We start from the raw sequence: 19,924 nt of genomic DNA, 5'->3' as shown, positions 1-19,924 counted from the left end.
TGTGTTAACTGTTGATGTCGGTATCTGTCTACTCAACTTGTAATGATGTGTTAACGGCTAATGTCTGTACTGCCTATTGTTTGAAAGGTATAAAAATGATCATTGGCCCTTGTGTAGTTGAGAAGGTAGCTGCCAAGTACTGCGGAATACCAGTGCTTTCTCCCAAAGCTTTGTCCGAAATAAAACTGTATTATTGAAACCTCCAAGTCTGACACCGAAGTGGTAAATTTCCCACAACAATTGGCGTAGTCGGCAAGGATCTCATTGCTGGTAAGTTTGATCGATTGGCCACGATCGGAAAGCCGGGGTAGAGATCACTGCATCTGTGGGAGTCAGACAGGATCAACAATACAGTTTAAAAGGGGTTAAAAAATAAGGGGTATTTCTAGTGATAAGTATTGATTGTATATGGTACAGTGATAAGTACTAACTGCTGATAGTGATAAGTAACTGTTACTTGTGCTGACCGACGAGAGTACAAGGAAGTGCCTGTCTCAAACGCACAGCCTTAGACTGGTTGTTAAGAGGGGAAATCCCCCACGTGAAGGTCAGGACCCTGAAGTGGGCGTAGAGGCACCAAGGCACTTAGGATTGTGAAGCACAAGTGGCAAAGGTCGGTTAACATCAAACTCTGTAGTGGCGAACAAATGCAGAGTTGCCACCTGTTTGCATGAAAGTTTGTATAGTTGGGTACTGGACTGTCAATGTTGTAAAAGTGGTGCGGAAAAGGAGCTGATCAACTCTGACCTAGGGCCGGACTCCGGTGGAGAAACGCATTGCCGAGGCAGTAATAGTAGAGTTGTGAGTATAAATTGAACCCTGAGATGGTAGTGAAACACGGTGCTAGAGTAGTAATAGTGCCCGGGGTTAGTGAAGTCCCTACGGTAGAGAGCACACTTTACTCGGGAGTAATCGTGGCCGTACGGTGCCTAAAACACGTTGCTAAGGAGGCAATAGTGACCGGGGGTAGTGAAGTCTGCGAGATGGCAGATAAAGAAGTTAAGAGAGGACCTGCAGGATCTCTTATTGAAGTGTACATGACAGACAGACACGCGTTAATAAAGAGGATGCAAAGGGATGGCTGGGATGCTTCTCAGACCTTAGAACAGCAGAGAAAGTGGATAGATAGGGAAAAGAGAAACAAGACAAAGAAGACAGGGGTATTATTAGTACATCAGTTAGCTGGACTAATTGAGCAAGTAGTCGCCTCTACTAAAAAGTGGAGTGAAGATAAAGAAAAGATTAGAGAGTTAGAATCCAGAGTAAGGGAACTGGAGAAACAAAACCAGGTATTAGAAGAGAATCAATGGAGAGGGGAAACTGTTCCTCTACTTCCTTATGAGTCCACACAACAGGGACCAACTGCTCCTCCAGAGGAGTGGGAAGCGCTAGAACACAACTTAGTGCCAGTAACCCGAGGGGGAACAGATGCGTAGCCAAAAGCGAATTATAACCCATTCACCCCAGGTGAGAGGCAGCAGATAATGGCTTCCCTGGGTAAATTACAACCTAGAAGCGTAAACACTAAATTCTGGGAAGAATTAGATACAATTTGGGTAGGATACCAATTACACCTGGGAGACATACACCAACTGGTCAGGGCAGCCTGTCCAGCGGATAAGTGGAGGCAGGTAGCAGGTGGACCCGCCGCACCTCCAGCACAGGATTATAATGGGGGACGGTGGACACATGTAATCACCCTAACATCAGAAATAGATGCCTAACAGGCACCCTTCACCCAGTTTAAGACAGAAATTCAGAGAGTTTTAGGGAATGCTCCTACTAACTGGAGCAGAATTACCACAACCAAGCAGCTAAAGGGGGAAGGAGCTTCTGAATACGGGGAACGGTCATTCCAAGTATAGCAGGAATGCTCAGGGCAAGGAACCCCAGGTCGTGGGGATCGAGCGTTCATCTAGGCTTTCAAGGATGGACTCTCTAGTGCTCACCAAACCATCCTAAAAATGGGAGTGATTATGTCCCAAGATTACGATGAATTGGTAGAATGGGCTAGTGGTGTACCGGGAGGCGGAGAGGAGAAATCCCAGACAAGAGCAAGGCTAGAAAGAGTAGCCGCTTACAGTAACGGGAACGGAACTAAGTCCAAACTGACTTGTCACAATTGTGGCCAACAGGGGCACTTTGCGAGGGATTGCGGGGTCCCAAGGAAAGGAAACAGATTTGGGAGCAGTGGGAAACATTGTAGCCACTGTAATAAACATGGACACACAGAAGCAGTGTGTTGGGATAAACATGGGAGATCCCTGACCCGATCCATGACCACAGCAGAACCGGAGGAACCAAGGAACCTCCGAGGTCAGCAAGATTGACGGTCTGCAGCCCCCATTCACAAGGGTAAGAAGGAGGGAAGGATTTATGTGTCTGCACTAGTAGGGGGCAGGCAATGTGAGATGCTGGTGGACACAGGAGCATCCATATCTGTCACTGACCTTCCCTTACCCACTACAAGTAAAATGATTTACCTAAATAAAACATGTAGTTACACAGACTCGATGGACAAGAGCAGATGCAAAGAGGGATAGCAGCAAGGAGGGAACAAAACACCCACCTACCTGAGCGAGACCACGTTAGTAGAAATAAATAATTTGTATATACCGATGAGGTTTTATGTGTGTAAAAATAACGAGGGTACAATAATGGGAAATGATTTAATGAAAGAATATGAGATTTTGATAGACTGTGGAAAGGGAGAATTAATCTGGCCAAGACAGGACGGTCGGAAAACTAGAATAGGGAAACTCACAAGTCACCTTGAAACTATTAAGGTGGCCACAGCCACCACCAGAAATTGGGAATTAGAGACAGGAGGGTTCGGAGCCATCTGTGCCTGGAGTATGGGCTAAAACAAAGTTAGATACCGGATTAACTAAAACGGACCCAATAAAGGTACCTGGACCAGAGCATAAGCTCCACCGACAACACCCAATAAAACCAGAAGCAGAGGCAGCTGTAGTGGAGATAGTTAAAGGTTTAGTGGAAAAAGGAAATCTGAGAGAAACCACAAGCACCACTAACTCCCCAACCTGGCCAGTGAGTAAACCTGACGGAAGCTATAGGCTCACGATAGATTACACCGGACTCAATAAAGTCACGTCCAAGTTGCACCCCATTGTAGCAAGCCCCTCGACAATCCTGAATGGACTGTCACAGGAGCACAAAATATTCACAGTATTGGATATAGCCAACGGATTCTGGTCCCTACCCTTGGATCCCGAATCCCAAAACAAATTCGCCTTTACAGTGGAAGACAAACAGTACACTTGGACTCGCCTACCGCAGGGATTCCACAACAGCCCCGCTATCTTCCATCGAGTAATGAGTGACATCCTGAACAGGGTGGAACTGCCAGAGGGTAGAAGATTCTACAATATGTAGATTATATCTTAATAGCTTCAGAATCCAAGTCAGGACATCAAGAAGCACTATATCTAGTATTAAATGAACTAAAAACCACAGGGTTAAAGGTGAGCCCCAAAAAGGCACAAATCGGAAAAACACAGGTCCTATACCTAGGACACCTTATATCCCAAGGGCTTAAAGAAATGCCAACAGACCGAAAGAAGGCGATACAACAAATGCCGCGACCCGTCACCGTAAGAGGGGTCAGAAAGGTGCTAGGACTGTTTAACTATAGCCGAAGTTTTATCCCGGGATTCGCAAAATTGGCAGAACCCATACAAAGACTAGTCAAAGGGGGAAAACCAGCTTTAAATCCCATAGAATGGGGACCCGAGCAGGAAGAGGCTTACAACAAACTAAAAACAGAACTGATATCAGCCCCTGGACTAGGATTACCCGATTCTAATAAGGACTTCCATGTCCATTGTAGCAATGAGGGAGGGTTCTATTCCGCAGCGACAAAAGGAGACCCATAGGTTATTATTCAACTGCAGAAGGGCTGGTAGTCACTGGACTGCCAAGGTGCATAGCCGCCTTGGATTGCGCTGCCTGGGCCGTAAAGGTTAGCGAGCCAATAATAATGACAGGGAATATAATCCTTCACACCAAACACACCTTGGTGGAAATGTTGAACACGGGAAAGCTAAGGTCCGTCTCAAACATGAGAAGAGCTAAATGGGAAGCTGTCCTACTACCTCCAAGCAAATCCGTAATAATAATAAGGGACACAGGAAATAACCCAGCTGAACGGATTTTAGACACAGGAGAGCCACACAATTGTGGGGATGTAGATATGGACGTAGAAGAAGGTAGGATAAAGGATATACCTTTAACAACAGCTGAGGAGACCCTTTTTGTAGATGGTTCACGCAAATATGTGGAAGGATCACCCCGGACAGGGTGGGCAGTAGTAAATGACAAACTAGAGACAGTAAGGTCAGAAAGGGACTGATAACCTTATCTTCTCGTCTCCAAATGTTATCAGTCCCTTTGATCGCTCCCTGTGCTTCCCACTTCTCCTTTTCCTCTTTCGAGGTATCCTCATGTAAGTCCCGAATATCTATTTAGTCTCCTGTCTGTTCTGTTACTGCTATTGGCAGCTCGCCAACTGTCTCCTGTTCTAAGGCTAACTGTGCTGCTCTATCTGCGGCTTGGTTCCCTTTGAAATTTAACCAGTCCGGGTTATCTCTTCCTGGTTCTTTCTGGTGCGCTTTAATTTTGATTACTGCAGCTTCTCGAGGTTTCTCGCTAGCTTTTAACAATGCCTCAAGTCTTTGTTGGTGTTTAATAGGAGTTCCTCCCGTGGTTATGAACCCCCTTCTACCCCATGCTGTCATATAGTCATGTATTACCCCGAACGCGTACCGACTATCTGTATAGATGTTCACCGTTTTGCCTTCAGATAACTCTAGTGCCTGTGTGAATGCCACTAGTTCTACCACTTGCACGGATAGACCTCCGTCAACCCATAAAAATTAAGATAGGACACCAGCCCCGACTAAAGGGACACTGGGAACATCCGCAAATAGATTTCACGGCCACTACCACAATCCCATGGCAAAACCTATTGTCTGGTTATTATAGACCAGTTCACCAGGTGGGTAGAAGCGTTCCCTACTACAAATTGTACTGCTACCACGGTGGCTAGAATATTGGCAGAAGAGGTAATCCCTAGATGGGGAGTACCCCTACAAATCGATTCGGACCAAGGGACGCACTTCACTGGAATGGTGGTAAAAACAGTATGCCAATTGATGGGGATAAAACAAAAATTCCACATCTCTTATCACCCACAGAGTTCTGGAATGGTGGAACGTATGAATAGAACACTTAAGAATGCACTGGCTAAAGCCATACAAACATCGGGGAAAATGTGGACAGAAGTATTGCCCACTATATTAATGAGGCTAAGAGCTACCACAAACCGGACAACTGGATTAACCCCTTATGAATTAATGACAGGACGGGGAATGCAATTACCCAAAAGCATCATAACAGGTGGGACCGATGTAGGTCCACTAAAAGATAAAATCAGAAGATACGTTTTGGAACTAAGCGCCCAACTAAAAGGGATGTGCAAATTGGTAAAAGATAATCAAGAAGAAAGAGACGCAGACAGAGAGCTTGAAATGCTCCCTGACGTCCCAACAGCGGGAAGTCGTGTCCTAGTAAAAACATTACCTGACAAACCAGGGTTTGCACCAAAATGGAATGGGCCATATGAAGTTATAATTAGTGGAGACACCTGTGCCTGTCTAGACATAAGAGGGAAAGGTATATGGAAACATTGGACCCAGCTGAAATTACACAAAGGAATGAATGAATTAATTAAAGTGACCAGATTGCTTTCCCCAAAACAGGTGAAGACTGCAAGGAAGAGTAACTGGCGCGTTCGGGTTGACAGTATAACTTTTGAAAATTGTATAACTTACAGTATTAGGATTGTTACTTGCTCGTTGCGGACATGTATGAAGTCGTGTATGTAACTGTATTACTTTGCGTTGTCGCGACTGTAAACTTGACTGGGCCAGAGGATAACCCATTTTACAAGGCTTATATACACTTACACAGGAATCGAACTGTATGTTACCCGTTAGCCCAATCGATAGAAGCCCTATTTGTGGCCACCCCTGGGTGGACCCCTCATGACTTATATACAGTAGATAGATCAGACGCACCCTGTGAGGGACAAATTGGCAAATGTAAAAGAGGTATACAGGGAAGATGTGTGAGACTTGTAAATCCCACAGATCCTGTGTGCAGGGGGCTCCAACAGGTGGGAGGAAAAGCTTGTTCAGATACTGCAAGCTATTCGCTTTGTTTTTCGGGGCAGGGATGGGGATGTGCATATGCCTTGGTCCCCAAGAATGATTCCTGCGTACAGACGCAGTGTGTCCGTCAACATTGTCGGGTAAATAGGGGTCAGTTTACTTGCACCTGTGATGAACAGAAATGCCTGAATGTAACTGTGGGGAGGCAGCTCATTTGTGGACAGTGTAATGGGACTCATGTCAGCTCAGCCGAATGGACATACCCATTTGATACTTACCAGGTGGTGGGATCAAACGGGGAGTCAAGTAAACCGGGCAATTGGCGGTATACACAAACCAATAATCAGGACACTAAATGCTACCAGGCTAAGAAGGGATTTGTATTCCTCTTCAATGGTACCTACACGACAGAAACACTAACCCTCCTGATTCTTTTTGCAGTAGGAACACTAGGGCCACTCACTGTTCCATGCCCTCAGAAGGGGCATACCCGGAGAAAGATAGTAACCCGGGCTATCAGCAAAGAATTCTGCGCTGATTGGGAAACCCCGGGAACAATGGGATCATCACTGGGATACGGGTTCCTCGGAGCCCTATCTCTGGGGTGGGGGGGGGGGGGTGGGCAGCAGGAGTAATTAGTGCAAAAAATAGGAATCATATTGCCTGTGGACCAACAGTCCTGGGAAACAGCACTTCAAAAGCACTGGAGGCTGTCAACTAAGAAATGGCTGAATTGAGATTGTACGCACAGCAGACACGATATGCAGTGGACTACCAGTTAGCACAACAAGGGGGAGTATGTACAATCATAGGAAACAAATGAATAACCCATGTCACAGACGAATCCTATAACATAACCCAAGTCATTAATAAAATCAGACAACAGCTTGATGATTTCAGACAGGGACCCAAGAAAGGAAGTAGCTGGCTGGAATGGCTAGTGGGGGGATCCTGGGGATCCTATTTAATGCATGGACTCATCATATTCATCGCAATTGTAATTGTCCGTTGCCTAATTGTTGGATGCCTTAATGTCTGTTGCAAAGCAAATGTGACATGAATTGTGCCAGGAGCCAGTGTAACCATCGAGGAAGAATACATGATGGGAACACCTGAAGATGTCGAAAGCTACAAAGAAGGAAAGAAGAAGCTGGACATCTACCAGTGAAGATGCAGTTGTTGGTCTGGGGATTATTAAATAATAATCCTGACCAAAAAGGGGGAGTGTTATGGTGGAATTAAAGTGATGGACACAAAATGGTTACCTGGCACACAAAATGGGTTCCTGGGAAGGGACATTAAAAGGCACTGGCTTTTGGCACATACAGTTACACAAAAAGTTAAAACCTGCAGTATCTGAATTGCTGCAGGAAGCTGGTCAGAGCTTGAGGCACTTTAGATAAGAGCAAACCCAGAACAATGAGTCTGATAATAAGGTCAGCCACAGATGGGGACATAAACACATAAATGTAACAAGATCAGCCACTGAATGTATAGATCGAAACCAGTCATTGATAGAGGATGTAACTGCATAAATGTATCCATTCTGTGAACAATGATATGTTAACTGTCCATGTCCGTACCTGTCTGCTTGTAACAATGTGTTAACTGTCGATGTCGGTATCTGTCTACTCAACTTGTAACGATGTGTTAACGGTTAATGTCCGTACTGCCTATTGTCTAAAAGGTATAAAAATGATCAACTACCATTGTGTAGTTGAGAAGGTAGCTGCCAAGTACTGCGGAGTACCAGTGCTTTCTCCCAAAGCTTTGTCCGAAGTAAAACTATATTATTGAAACCTCCAAGTCTGACTCCGAAGTGGTAAATTTCCCACAACAACCCCCTCCCGCCAAAGATTCAACATAAGCCTGTTTAACGCCTTTGAACCAATTTCTTCCTATCACCATGGCGCAATGGTGAGCACTGCTGCCTCACAGCGCCAGGGACCCGGGTTCAATTCTGGCCTCGGGTCACTGTCTGTGTGGAGTTTGCACATTCTCCCCATGTCTGCGTGGGTTTCCTCCGGGTGCTTTGGGTTTCCTTCCAGAGTCCAAAGATGTGCTGGTTAGGTTGATTGGCCATAATAAATTGACCCTAGTGTCAGGGGGATTAGGAGGGCAAATATGTGGGGTTGTGGTGATAGGGCTTGGGTGGGATTGTGGTCGGTGCAGATTCGATGGGCTGAATAGCCTCCTTCTGCACTGTGGGGATTCTATGATGATTTGGACATAGGCGCACCATGAAGATAACACTGTAACCTGCTTCAGACAACAATAAAACTGTTTGAAGGGCCAATTTGGCCTGAAATCAGGGTGGACGGGGTGAGGATTTAATGGGCTGCCTGAAATAGCCAGCACAATTAATATATCATTGCCTTTGCATTTGACTTCATGGCGTTTCCATTTGCCCGATGCAAAGGATTATCTGAGATAAGGAGGGATGGTATAAATGTTGGGAATTTTCTCTTCAAAAGAAGTAAATGTTCACCAAATGTGATGTTTAATTACAAAACTGGTATGGGAGTGGGAGTGGAGGCACAAATAACAGTGTCAGCTCTGCTGTCCATGTGGAGGTGACCAAAACTGTTTCAGAGAAAGTGTTACTTTTTGTATGTTTCAGCTTGCAGGAAAGCCGCAGTTGCTGATATTGTCCTTGTGGTGGATGGTTCGACCAGCATCAGTGACGAGAACTTCGAAGAAGTGAGAGAATTTCTGTACACCTTCGTTAGCGGCCTGGATATTGCGGGAAACAAAGTAAGGATTGGCCTGGTTCAGTACAGCGATGACCCAAAGACGGAGTTCTTGCTGAATCAATATTCGTCCAAGGGCGACGTCTTGAATTACCTCCAGAACGTGCAGCAGAAGGGAGGCGGGACTGATACCAGAAGGGCCCTGGAATTCCTGAGGAGCCAACATTTTATTGCGTCAGCTGGGAGCAGAGCAACAGAAAACGTGCAACAGATTGCCCTTCTGGTCACCGACGGGGAGTCCAGCACGGAGGTAGATGAAGCGGCCAACCAACTGAGAAACAGCGGAGTCACAATTTACGTCGTTGGAGTTAATATCCAAGGAAAGAAGGAACTTCAAGATATTTCCAGCAGACCAGTCCGGAGATTTGCTTACGATGTTGCAAATTTTAAAATGCTGAAAGAAAATTCAGATAAAATCTTGGAGTCGGTGTGCAGCACTGTCGAAGCCCATATCGAAGGTAGGTGCGATTAGCGATGCCTTTGTTCCATTTTAAAACATTTTGATGACAATTGTCAACTTTGGGTTCTCAATAGCACTCTCAGTCAGACGGTAGTGGGTTCAGGTTCGACTCCAAAGACTTGATTTCAGCTGACGCAGGTGTCAATCATGAGGGGGTATCGTTTTAGGGTAAGGGGTAGGAGATTCAGAGAGGATTCGGGAAAAAATTTTTTCACTCAGAGGGTGGTAGGAATTACACTGCCTGGGAAGGTAGTCGAAGCCGGAAATCTTACAACTTTTAAAAAAAGTTAAAGTTAAAGTTCATTTGTTAGTCACAAGTAGCACAGCAATGAGACATTGATAGGATGCAAGACTGGGCGGAGAAGTGGCAGATGGAGTTTAACCCCGATAAGTGTGAGATGGTTCATTTTGGCAGGTCAAATAGGATGGCGGAATATAATATTAATGGTAGGACTCTTGGCAGTGTGGAAGATCAGGAGGATCTTGGGGTCCGAGTTCATAGGACGCTCAAAGCAGCTGTGCAGATTGAGGCTGTGGTTAAGAAGGTGTATGGTGTACTGGCCTTCATCAATCGAGGAATTGAGTTTAGGAGTCGTGAGATAATGTTGCAGCTATATAGGACCCTGGTCAGACCCCACGTGGAGTACTGTGCTCAGCTCTGGTCGCCTCATTACAGGAAGGATATGGAAGCCATAGAAAGGGTGCAGAGGAGATTTACAAGCATGTTGCCTGGGTGGGGGGCATGACTTATGAGGATAGGTTGAGTAAGCTCGGCCTTTTCTCCTTGGAGAGACAAAGGATGAGGTGTGACCTGATAGAGGTGTATAAGATGTTGAGCGGTATTGATCAAGTGGACAGTCAGAGGCTTTTTCCTAGGGCTGCAATGGCTGCCACAAGAGGACACAGGTTTAAGGTGCTGGGGAGTAGGTACAGAGGAGATGTCAGGGGTAAGTTTTTCACTCAGAGGGTGATGGGTGCATGGAATGGGCTGCCAGCAACAATGGTGGAGGTGGATTCGATAGGGTCTTTTAAGAGAGTTTTAGATAAGTACATGGAACTTAGTAAGATAGAGGGTTATAGGTAAGCCTAGTAATCACTAAGGTAGGGACATGTTCGGCACAACTTTGTGGGCTGAAGGGCCTGCATTGTGCTGCAGTTTTTCTATGTTTCTTCTATGTTTCTAATGAAGTTACTGTGAAAATTCCCTAGTCACCACACTCCGGCGCCTGTTCGGGTACACTGAGGGAGAATTTAGCACAGCCTATGCACCTAAGCAGCACATCTTTCTCATTGTGGGAGGAAACCGGAGCACCTAGAGGAAACCTGCTCAGACAGTGGGAAAACGTGCAGACTCCGCCGGGAATCAAGGGCGGCACGGTGGCACAGTGGTTAGGACTGCTACCTCACAGTGCCAGGGACCCGGGTTCAATTCCGACCTCGGGTCACTGTCCGTGTGGAGTTTGCATTTTCTCCCCTTGTCTGCGTGGGTTTCCTCCGGGTGCTCCGGTTTCCTCCCACACTCCAAAGATGTGCGGGTTAGGTTGATTGGCCATGCTAAATTGACCCTTAGTGTCAGGGCAATTTGGAGGGTAAATATGAGGGGTTATGGGAATCGGGCCTGGGTGGGATTGTGGTTGGTATAGACTCGATGGGCCAAATGGCCTCCTTCTGCACTGTAGGGTTTCCATGATTCTATGAATCGAACCCAGGTCCCTGATGAGCACTTAAGATATCATAATATCATAATATTCAAGGATATGGGACAAGCGCAGGACAATGGGATTAGCACGCCTTTAGTGGGAGATATTGTTGGGGCAGCCTTGATGGGCTGAAGGGCTTTTTCTGCACTGTATGACTCTATGCCTCTCTCTATGACCAGTGCGGTACTGAGGGAGTGCTGCACAACTGGAGGTGCTGACTTTTAAATGAAAGATCAAACTGAGGTCCTGTCTGCTTTAGCAGGTGGACATAAAACAACCCATGGCACCATGTAGCAGAAGAAATTAAAGCTGATTATCTGATCTTTGCTTGTTGCTGTTTGTATTATCTTGCTGTGCCCAGATTGGCACCTGCCTTTCCTACATTATAGCAATAATTAATGCCAAAGTACTTAATTGGTGGTAAAGCGCTTTGGGACATCCAGACATCATGAACGGTGCTTTATGAATGTGAGTTCTTTCTTTCTATTTTGTTTAAAATAAATTTGCAGAGGTTAATATCTTCATGCAGAAGATTTATATGGAAGGGAATCTCCATACAAAATCAATGATGACCATTTATGACTATTTTGAAAGCAAACAAATGCCTCCTTTGTTATTGCGCATGGAAAGTAGAGTTCATTGCTGGGAAACTCCACACAACCACTCCTGCCCTTTTGCCATGACCTTGCTGTGGATCTTTGCTGGCAAAATAACAGGGGCGGGAGCAGCTACGAGGAATTTCTCAGCCGACTGGAGTTAGAGGGAGCAGTCGGGATAATTAGAATAGGCCACACACATGGAATTCAATCCCCAATTTTAAAGTCACACATTTTGGCCTTTTTGGTACATTCCTATTGGTCACCAGAGGGATGTTCCGATCCCGCCAAGGTCTATGGTGTTTTGCATTGCTTGCCCATCCTGTACCCGGGTTGGCAGCCATGCGGTGTCGCCTTTGCTGGTTCTGGAATATTCCGCCGGCAGGAAAATCCCACCTCTACCATGATATAACCTGCCTCCTCTGATTAATTCCATGCTGCCGCCCTTCTCCCACCCGCTCCCCCCTCCTCCCCAATTCATCCTCTCCTTCAACTGAAAATGTGAAGAGATCTGTGCAGGTCAGTGGGACTAGGCATAAAATGGTTCGGCACAGACAAGAAGGGCCAAAAGGCCTGTTTCTGAGCTGTAATTTTCTATGGTTCTATGGTTCTATCTCACATCTTTTCATGATGAAGACTAGCTGATTGATTGACTCAGCTTCTTTTCTTGCCTCTACTCTCTTCCAGATTTTCCCTTACCCCAATTATGAATATCTCCCTTTCACTTAGCCTTCATTAAGCTCACCCCCTCTATGGCACCTGCCCGTTGCGCCCTTAACACCATCTCAACCCAATTTCTAACCATAGAATTACCTTTCCTTAGGCCAGTGCTCGCTGACACCATCCATAGCTTCTCTCCTAAAGTCCCTCCCATCAAAGCAACTAGCACCAACTCAAGAAGACCATCCTCAACCATTCCATCCTTTCCACTCCCTACCCATCTCTAATAACCTATTTTCTCTCTAATGTCATTCAGGTTTAGCTCTCCCCCCCCCCCCCCCCCCCCCCCTGTACTAACCTAATGCATTACTGTCTGGATGAATGCCTTCAGACTTACGTACAAGACTGAGACTACCCTGATCAAAATTCTTAAATACATCCCCTGTGATTGCTGTGTGCTATCCCTCTTTGTAGCCATTAACCTTCACCAGATCATTTATCTCCACCATCCATTCACTACCACCATTCAAACTCCATTACTATCTGTGGTCCAGCTCCATAGAATTCCCTTGTCTTCATCCAACTCCTATCTGTCCCAAAGTAGCTAGTCGTAGGATCATAGAATCCCTGCAATGCAGAAGGAGGCCTTTTGGCCCATTGAGTCTGCACCGACAACAATCCCACTCAGGCCCTATCCCCGTAACCCCACATATTTACCCTGCTAATCCCCCTGACACTAAACAACAATTTAGTATGGCCAATCAATCTAACCCGTATATCTTTGGGCTGCGGGAGGAAACTGGAGCACCCAGAGGAAACTCATGCTGACACACAGAGAGAACATGCAAACTTTACACAGACAGTCACCTGAGGCTAGAATTGAACCTGGGTCCCTGGCACTGTGAGGCAGCGGTGCTAACCATTGTGCCACCATGCCCCCACAGTAGTCCATCTGCTATACAGCACTCTCATTATTCAGGGAAGCATTGGGAAGGGTGGGGAACATTTGATATTGGTTTCCTGTTCTAATCCGCCATTTTATCTTCTGCTTTACAGCTTTTGCAATGCGTTATGCTGACATCGTTTTCCTAGTCGATGGTTCTCAGAACATGGGGGCCGCAGGATTCCAGCAGATCAGAAGCTTTATCTTCAGGATCGTCTCTCAACTTGACGTCGGGGCGGATAGGTTCCGTGTTGGCCTTGCCCAGTACAGCACTGATGCACAGACTGAATTTTTACTGAACACCTACATCACAAAGATTCAGGTGGCCAATTACATAAGGAGCGAGCGCAGCTTTGCATTTCGGGGAGGACCGGGTTTAAGGATGGGCCGCGCTATCGAATACCTGCGCAGCACCTTCTTCAGAAAGGCCGCTGGAAGTCGGAAAGGTGAAGGTGTTCCTCAGATTGCAATAGTAATCACCTCAGCAGCTTCCCAGGATGATGTTACTCTATCTGCCAGAGCCTTAAAGAAGGAAGGAGTGAAAGTTATCTCCATCGGTGTCAGACAGTCCGTCTTGAGTGAGCTGCAGAATGTGGCCTTTCTGCCGAATTTCTCATTTGTTTTCCAGATTAGCACTTTTGATGCCCTTATTCAGACATCTGAACAAGTATCCAGTGCAATCAAAATGATAGTACGAAAAGAGTTCCTTTACAGAGAGCTCAGAAGACCATCAGGTAATGTTTGATTCCTTGGCCCATATCCATTGTGTTCCTGCATTGTGTCACTTGCCCATTTAAAGATTTTTTTACATCAGTCAGGCTTGAAGTGTTCAGCATGAACCCTGCCTGCTGTAAACAGGAAGGCAGCAATCTGTAAATGAAGGTGGGTCACTTGGCATCTTGTCTACTCATGCCATAACCATTGGGTAGGCTCCTGAGTTGGGTGGCTGGAGCACCTTCCCCTTTGGATGAGATATGCAAAAATGGGATCCTATGACATACAATCATACAGTGCAGAAGGAGGCCTTTTGGCCCATTGAGTCTGCACCAACCACAATCCCACTCAGGCCCTATCCCCATAACCCCATGCATTTACCCTAGCTCGTCCCCCTAACACTAAGGGGCAATTTTAGCATGGCCAATCCACCTAACCTGCACATCTTTGGACTGTGGGAGGAAACCGGAGCACCTGGGGGAAGCCCACACAGACACGGGGAGAATGTGCAAACTCCACACAGACAGTGACCCAAGCCGGGAATTGAATCCAGGTCCCTGGTGTTGTGAGGCAGCAGTGCTAACCACTGTGCCACCGTGTCGCCCCAATTGATTGTCTACTGTGCACCCAAAGTAAAAATTGACCCCGCTCACTCTAGCCTCCTTGAGTAATTATTCAGTTCCAGCTATTATTTACAGAGAAAGGAAAATGATGGTATATTGATGATTGCTGTTTACGTATCTTCTGTGCTGCTCTGGCCTCGAGATCTTGATTTCATCATTGTTGGAAATGAGAGAGTTTACAATGCAGAGTTGGTGTTCCTTGATAAAACAATCTGGTTTACAACAGTCTAGCTTGTGCATTTTTAATTTGGAATCCCCCTCCTCCAACAAGGCCTTTAGAGCAGCAGAAAGATAAAGTCAAAGATAGGTTTCTAACAGCAATCCGTGCTATCTCCTAACTGAAGGTTGCCAGATGAAATCATAAAAAAGAGAGGCAACAAAGTCAAATATTGGGAAAGAATGGATTTCAGCAAGGGGCAACAGGTTGGGGTCGACTTTAAGGTGACATGAACACAGCCATATCGGCCTTTTGGCTAGGATCAAGTATAGTTTTGCTGTCCTGCACTTGATAGAAGTCAATAAGGTTACACTGAGGCTTCATTTGAAACAATTTTTAAAAACGGCATCTCGGCCTTTGGCTAAGATGCAAATAAGATCAAACACTGAAGGGAGTGCAATGCCTGCTCCAATCAGCTTGGATCATGTAGATCAAGCCCAAGACAGGAAGAGGCTTGCCTGTCTTGTCAGCTTGGATCTGGAATGTCTCACTTGTTGAGACTTTGAATTGGACTTTGATTGGATTGAATTGGATTTAAAAAAATCTTATTCACCATGGCTGGTCATCCTTTCCATGAAATCATAGAAATCATAGAGACCCTACAGTGCAGAAGGAGGCTATTCGGCCCATCGAGTCTGCACCGACCACAATCCCACCCAGGCCCTACCCCCACATATTTACCCGCTAATCCCTCTAACCTACGCATTTTAGGATTCTAAGGGGCAATTTTTAACCTGGTCAATCAACCTAACCCGCACATCTTTGGACATGGGGCAGATGTGACTTGTGACTTTGACAAAAGCCGCTTTGGGATTCTAGCAGGATTGCAAACCTTATTGGAGGTATACAAACATTCCGTTCCAGGAAAGATGGGTACGTATTTAGGAGATGGTATTACATTTAAAGATTTTGAAGAGGAAAGGATGTTTGGAGATGGTGGGAGGAGAAGGGTACTGGAGGTAGATTCGAAGGAAGTGAGGGGTGGGGTGGGAATACCCGGGGAGAGAAAACTGTTCACAATATCAGCTAACATGGAAGGCGGACAGGGGAATTGGGTGGTCAACAGTTCGTAAAAACAGGATCAAGAAAACAAGAGGTCAGTCTCATGGACAAGATGAGCTTGGAGGAAACATGCAACAAACATTTGGCAGATGAGAGCAAGTCATAATTATGTTTTATGTGATCCAACCAGATCTGGCAGTAAATGTCCAAATCAGTTGTCCTCCATTCTGTTCAAGTCTGTGCCCCTTGGAGCTAAGGGAGCAGAGATGAGGGCTGCACCAGGGGCTAGAACAGTAAGAAGTCTCACAACACCAGGTTAACTTCTTACTGTGCTTACCTCAGTCCAATGTCGGCGTCTCCACACCAGAGGCTAGAGCCAGGGTGAGAGCGAGTAATGATTTTAATGGGCATTGAAGGTGGTGGTCAGGGTATGGTTGAGCAGATCAACAGTTGCAGAAATGTTGTGATGGACAGTTGGAGTGCAGTTGTAGCTGTCTGTGTAATTTTGAGCTGAACATTATAGTTATGTGCTTTTGGTTTTTGTTTTCCAGTGTGTCAGTCTGCTTCAGTCGCCGATGTTGTTTTCTTGGTCGATGAATCGGACAGCATTGGGCCAGTAAACTTCCAACTCCTTCGCGTTTTCCTCTACAATATGATCTATGCCCTAGAAGTGAACGCTGAAAGTGTCCGCATTGGTTTAGCTCAGTACAACACGATTGCGTCAGAAGATTTCAACCTCAGAATGTATTACCGAAAGTCCGACATCCTGGACCACATCAAGTCAACGCCATACAGGGGAGGGGGCAGGAATGTAGGCACCGCCATTGATTTCGTACGGAAGAACTACTTCACGGAACGCGCAGGCAGCCGCGCCCGGAAAGGGATCCCTCAGATCTTGATAGTGATCACCAGCGGTAAATCCCAGGATGCAGTGGGGGACAGTGCGGCCTCTCTGCGTCGTCTGGGCGTCACCGTGTACGCCTTAGGAGTCCAAAATGCCACCGAGAGTGAGCTGAGGAAAATCGCGTCGCATCCTTCGACAAGTTACATCACAAGAGTGGAGGATTTCATGCAACTGTCGACCATTGAAAGGGCTCTTCAGAAGAAGATCTGCAATGAGATGATCAAACAAACCTCAGTACAATCGGTCCAAATAGAAACCCTCAAACAAGGTTAGGAGAATCAAGTTAAATATCTTCCATGAATTGTGGGTGTAATTCCTGATCCTTTGTTTTTATTTAAGTTCATTCAGCAGTGAGTTACTTTTTAGAAAAGAGTTTCTTGACATAGTACAAGATGGTTACACTTGTTGTTAGACATTAATGCTCAGTAATAGTGTCAAGCTGTTTAATTGTTCAATACATCTCATTTATCCTTCTTGCCCTGTTTATATGTTAGCTTTCAACAAAATGGAAGAATAATGCTTCAGATTCTCCGATTTGCAATGCTCCTAATTATTGGACTTTGACCTTAACTCTTAATACTTCAGTTAAAATAGTCCACATCTCATACAAATCTTATAAACATTGCAACAAGGCTTTTATATACAACCACTTTACAGTGTAAGTAGCTCCCTTTACTTACTATTCAAGTTTGGAAATATGAGGGATACAGGGATACAGGGATACAACATATAAATCTTTTTCATATGCGACATCAATCAAGAGGTCCAATAAAATGTCAACTATAAAGATCTTACAACTCCCAGAGATAAAACCCCTCTCCCGTATAACAGGACAATAATTATTGATGGGTACAAACGTAGAGGACGCCTTTCCAGTTAATTATGATCCCCAGTCACATTGATTCATGCTGTCTTATTCAAAATGCTTCACTTTGGGAATTTCATTTTTCTATAGCCTTGGAAAAAAATCTGATGTTATTTCTCGTTCTGTGAGTTCCATTCCCTTTTCTAACACATTGACATCTGGAATTTGGACAGAAAGATCATCTCGGAATAGAATAGAATAGAATCCCTACAGTGCAGAAGGAGGCCATTCGGCCCATCGCATCTGCACTGACCACAATCCCACCCAGACCCTATTCCCGTAACCCCACGTATTTACCCTGCTAATCCCCTGACACTAGGGTCAATCAACCTAACCCGCACATCTTTGGACTGTGGGAGGAAACCGGAGCACCCGGAGGAAACCCACGCAGACACGAGGAGAATGTGCAAACTCCACACAGACAGTGACCCGAGGCCGGAATTGAACCCAGGTCCCTGGTGCTGTGAGGCAGCAGTGCTAACCACTGTGCCACCGTGCCACCCACCAATCACCAATTGGGGATGAGTATGAATGAGAGTTAAATTTAATGAATTCTTGAATTGGACTGTGACCTGGCTTTAATGTGTCCACACCTGAATGTAATGGAGGTGTGTTTGGATACTGGTGAGAAATCTGCGCTGAGCTTGGGAATTTCATCTTTGCATCTAGGTGGGTAGTTACAGTTGTAATTAATTTCCTTAGGAGATGTTAATGAGATCTTTGCCAATTCATTTTAACTTTGCTCTAAATTTAGCGAGTGCAGTACAGATTCCCCAGGTTTTGATAAACATACCAGTGATATGGAAGCCAGATTGAGTATTTGAACCCGTCATTTGTCCTGTCTGAATAAAAGCTCACTTATTGCAGCTGCTGCCTCGGTTTTCTCTGCTAAATGTTTGGCTGAGGGTTTTTGCGTAGACACAGCTTTTTTCAATCTCGAAAGCTTTCAAATTGACAAACTCAGGATGGTGGGCACAGTGGACATCGAAACATAGAAACATAGGAGCTGGAAGAGGCCAGTCGGTCCTTCGAGCCTGCTCCGCCGTTCATTACGATCATGGCTGATCATCCAACTCAATAGCCTAATCCTGCTTTCTTCCCATAACCTTTGATCCCATTCACCCCAAGTGCTATATCTAGCCGCCTCTTGAATACATTTAATGTTTTGGCATCAACTATTTCCTGTGGTAATGAATTCCACAGGCTCACCGCTCTTTGGGTGAAGAAATGTCTCCTCATCTCAAATCCTCAGACTGTGACCCCTGGTTTTGGACTCCCCCACCATCGGGAATATCCTCCCTGCATCTACTCTGTCTAGTCCTGTTAGAATTTTATAAATCTCTATCAGATCCCCCTTCATTCGTCTGAACTCCAGCGAAAACAATCCTAACCTAATCAATCTCTCCTCATACAACAGTCCCGTTATCCCCGGAATCAGCCTGGTAAACCTTCGCTGCACTCCCTCGAGAGCAAGAACATCCTTCCTCAGAATTGATAATACATCATTAACAGTGGCTGGGACAATGCGCTGCAGTGGGATCCGTACATGCACAGGTGTGAGGTGTGTAGGAAGCAGATCACAGGGTTTGGATATGATAGTATAGTTTGTGGGTACGCTAGCAGAATGATTAAGTTCCTGAGCTAGTAGTAATGTTAAGGATGACCAACTATCAGGTGGTCATGTCCTTTAGGGAAGGAAATCTGCCATTCTTACCCTCTCTGGTCTATATGAAAGTTCAGACACACAGCAATATGGTCCTCTGCAATGGCCGAGCAAACCACTCAGTTTGTTTCAACCTATTATAGAAAGGTATAATGAGAATAATACTCTAAGGACCAACTGATATCAGCCAAGGCACTGGATGCGACAAAGGCACATCAGGCCCAGTCATTCCCACAAAGTCTTCCTCGCTAATATCTGGGTACTTACCTAAAAATTCAGAAAACTGTCCCACAAACTAGTCAAGCGTCAGACTGATATGGTTATACCCAGAATCATATGTATCAGCCAATGTCCCAGACTTCTCCATCACCATCCCTGGTTGTGTCCTGTCCCACTAGGAAAGTCTCACCAGAGGCAGTGTCACAGTGGTGTACAGATGGAATGGCCCTGAGAGTCTTCAACACTGAGTCCAAACTTCACGATGTCTTATGGCATCAGTCCAAACATGGGCAAGGAAACCTCCTGCTAATTACCACACATCACCCTTCCTCAGCTGATGAATTAGTATTTCTCCATGTTAAAAACCAATTGCAATGAACACTGAAGGTAGTGAGTGCTCAGCATGTATTCTTGGTG

General features: G+C 45.6%; 1 protein-coding gene across 1 annotated transcript in view; it reads left to right on the top strand.

The window, feature by feature from the left end:
• The window catches only part of LOC144481149 (collagen alpha-6(VI) chain-like), a 148,721-nt gene that overhangs the window by 23,529 nt on the left and 105,268 nt on the right, over positions 1-19,924 (top strand). Inside the window, exons 6-8 of the mRNA XM_078200727.1 lie at positions 8,812-9,399; positions 13,414-14,034; positions 16,408-17,028. Of these exons, the coding sequence (XP_078056853.1) occupies positions 8,812-9,399; positions 13,414-14,034; positions 16,408-17,028 (1,830 nt within the window). The remainder of the gene's footprint in view (positions 1-8,811; positions 9,400-13,413; positions 14,035-16,407; positions 17,029-19,924) is intronic.

This window comes from Mustelus asterias, chromosome 2, assembly GCF_964213995.1.
Source record: "Mustelus asterias chromosome 2, sMusAst1.hap1.1, whole genome shotgun sequence".
Classification (NCBI taxonomy): domain Eukaryota; kingdom Metazoa; phylum Chordata; class Chondrichthyes; order Carcharhiniformes; family Triakidae; genus Mustelus; species Mustelus asterias.
The sequence above is the reverse complement of the archived record's forward strand: the minus strand, read 5'-3'. Positions and strand labels throughout refer to the sequence as shown.